Here is a 2,611-nt window from a genome sequence, read left to right as displayed (position 1 = left end):
TAGCTGTGCCTGTTGGGGGGGAGGGGGGGGGGGGTGGGGGCGGTGGATGGGACTCGTCTGGTTCCACCATAGAATAGCAGGAAAAAATATATATATATATATATATATATATATATATATATCCCATGCCGTCCCAATCACGTGAGTATTAAAGTTGACAATTGTTGAAAAACTGGAAAAGAGCGAGTCCGTCAAAGTCGAACCGCGAAGTAGCGAGTGACTACTGTATCAACCATTTGACAGAACATGACTTTCAAAAACAATACTAGACTACCAATTTAAATTATTTATTTGAACATTTATTGTTCCATAGTGGAAAAATTTTACCTACACAAGGCCAAACTTATAACTACATCCATTTTTTTTAAACTTTACATTAAATGAGAGGTTGAACGGTTGAAATGTGGAGACCACTGAGTGTTTTAATGGGACACTGATTCCAATATTTACACTTACACTTCACATTTACTTCTTGTCACTGTGGCCAAAGAGCTCAATCTGTTTTATCTGACCCTGGAAGTTTTATCCAGAAAGCATTTGGCTCTTTGGCAAAATTCAGTCATGTTTAAAGATGTCACTTTTAGAGCATGAGCTTTTTCCTTCATTGGCATCATCTAGAGTCCATAGTGATGGGAAGACTGGCTTCATGTGGACAAAGACACTTGTGTTTTAGCAGTTTCCAGTTCATAGCAGGCCTCAGTGGTTCCTGGGTTGTCCTAACCATTTTTTTTGTCTTGGATGAATGATTTTAATTAATCCTGGGAAAGAAATCTGAATTTACTCAAATCAAAATTAGCAGATTATGGCTTCACAAAAATCAAAAATCTGAACTGACACGGAAATCTGATAGATAGGTTTCTATTATTATTAATAATATTAATATTAACTAAATATCTTTATATTTCTGTAAAAACTATAAGGCAGTTTAAGAAATCATTTTTTAGCTATTAAAACAAATTGATATCAAAAATATTTACTATTCAAGATAATTTTGCATTCCATTTAGTTATAATAATAATAACAATAAGAATTAATAAATATTTTTTATTATTGTTATATTTATTTATTTGAAAATGCATATTTATGCTATTTTACACATTTAGTAGAGTAATGTTAAATGTTCATGTGGGACATTGTGATAAATGGAGGCAGTTATTATTTTTTATTTTGTTTTTTCAGCAGCTCCACAACGACCTACGTGCTGGAGGATGATGAACCATCCTTTCTGGAGGCGATAGATTACAGCGCAGAAAGCAACGATGAGGATGCAGAGCCTGAAAATGAACTCTGCTGCGAAGTTCAGGAGAATTTAGAACAGCTGTCGGACTCTGAAACCAACCATAGGGTCTAGTGGTAATTAACTTTGAACCTGCCAGGCTGACCTTTGAACTAGTCAGTGCTTGGATTAATAAGTGAACAAAGTTTCACAAGAGAAATGGAAAGAATCCTCACTCGTCACAGATTCATAGCTTAGAGTTACACTTGAACTTTTGAATTTATCAAGTCAGCTCAGCGTAGCCGACTTATTGCTTCTAACGGTGCAAACACCATCTGCCTTTGTCTTCAGATAAATTTAAGTATCAGAATAAATTACAGTGAAGGTTTTTACCTTTAGTCACCAGATCATATCAGATTCATAAACCTCAGACACCATATATCCTCTGAGATTTGCATGGAAACAACAAACTCAAGCAGCAAGTAACACTTTAGTTTTTAACCCCCTCTTATTGATTAAAACATGTTCAAGTGAGTCTCTTCTCATCGGCTAAGAGACTAAACAAATTGCCTTCTTGGCAAAACATCTGTCTGTGTCCCTCATGTGTCTTCTACAATATTCTACCCGTTCTCACATGTAAACCATCCGTCACTGGCCACCTTCCATTTGGTGCAATATCTAGTGCGCTGTTTGCCTTTCTTTATCCAATAATTACAAATATTTATATCACATGAATGTAAAATGAAAATGGACCTTGTATTCTACACAAATTATAGATGTACACACACACACCAGGCTTAGACGTTCTCAGACACTTGGATAAATATACCATATCCACATCTGTTAGTGATGCCTCTGTTTATAAATGAGCAGTGTTCAAAAGCAGTATTGAACATTCAGCGATGAAATGAAAGCTTTAGTGTCAGAGACCAGTAAACTCTATTTGCACTTTTTGTAGAAAGTAAACACTTGAACAAATCGTACGAGCATAAAAATCACTTTAGGTGTCGCAAAGAGAAAACTCTGAAGTCCTCGGAGCTCAGCAGAAGGTAATTGCTGTATTGTTTCAACAATTATACTGGAATTGTACCTCCTTTTTCACAGTTTTCTCCTGTGTGTACATTTTGCTAATGTGCAGAGTCCCATGCATAAAACAGATGGTGCTGTATATCAAGACTGTGGAGTAGTTTGAATTCTGCTTTAAAATGTATGTAAATGTGTTTCTGTTGAATTTGTACAGATAGTGCATGGTTTTCTGGGATCTTACTTTTTAAATATTTCTAATTTATGCAGTTTTAAGATGCATCCTGCATGTTTGAGTCATTTTTGGTGTATGAAAGCACAGCGTGTTTCAAGTTATTCCATTATTCAGCTCAGCTAATGCTCTTAAAGTGT

At 35.5% G+C, this 2,611-nt stretch overlaps 1 protein-coding gene across 1 annotated transcript in view; it reads left to right on the top strand.

Annotated features, from left to right (window-relative positions):
* The window catches only part of agtpbp1 (ATP/GTP binding carboxypeptidase 1), a 31,724-nt gene extending 30,008 nt beyond the window's left edge, over window positions 1-1,716 (top strand). The window contains exon 25 of the mRNA XM_037680359.1: window positions 1,180-1,716. Coding sequence (XP_037536287.1) covers window positions 1,180-1,351 — 172 coding nt within the window. The 3' untranslated portion in view covers window positions 1,352-1,716. The remainder of the gene's footprint in view (window positions 1-1,179) is intronic.
* The last annotated feature ends 895 nt before the right edge of the window (window positions 1,717-2,611 follow it).

Source organism: Nematolebias whitei, chromosome 8 (assembly GCF_014905685.2).
Source record: "Nematolebias whitei isolate Nwh7 chromosome 8, NemWhi1, whole genome shotgun sequence".
NCBI lineage: Eukaryota > Metazoa > Chordata > Actinopteri > Cyprinodontiformes > Rivulidae > Nematolebias > Nematolebias whitei.
Note: the sequence above shows the minus strand (reverse complement) of the source record. Positions and strands in the feature narration are given on the sequence as shown.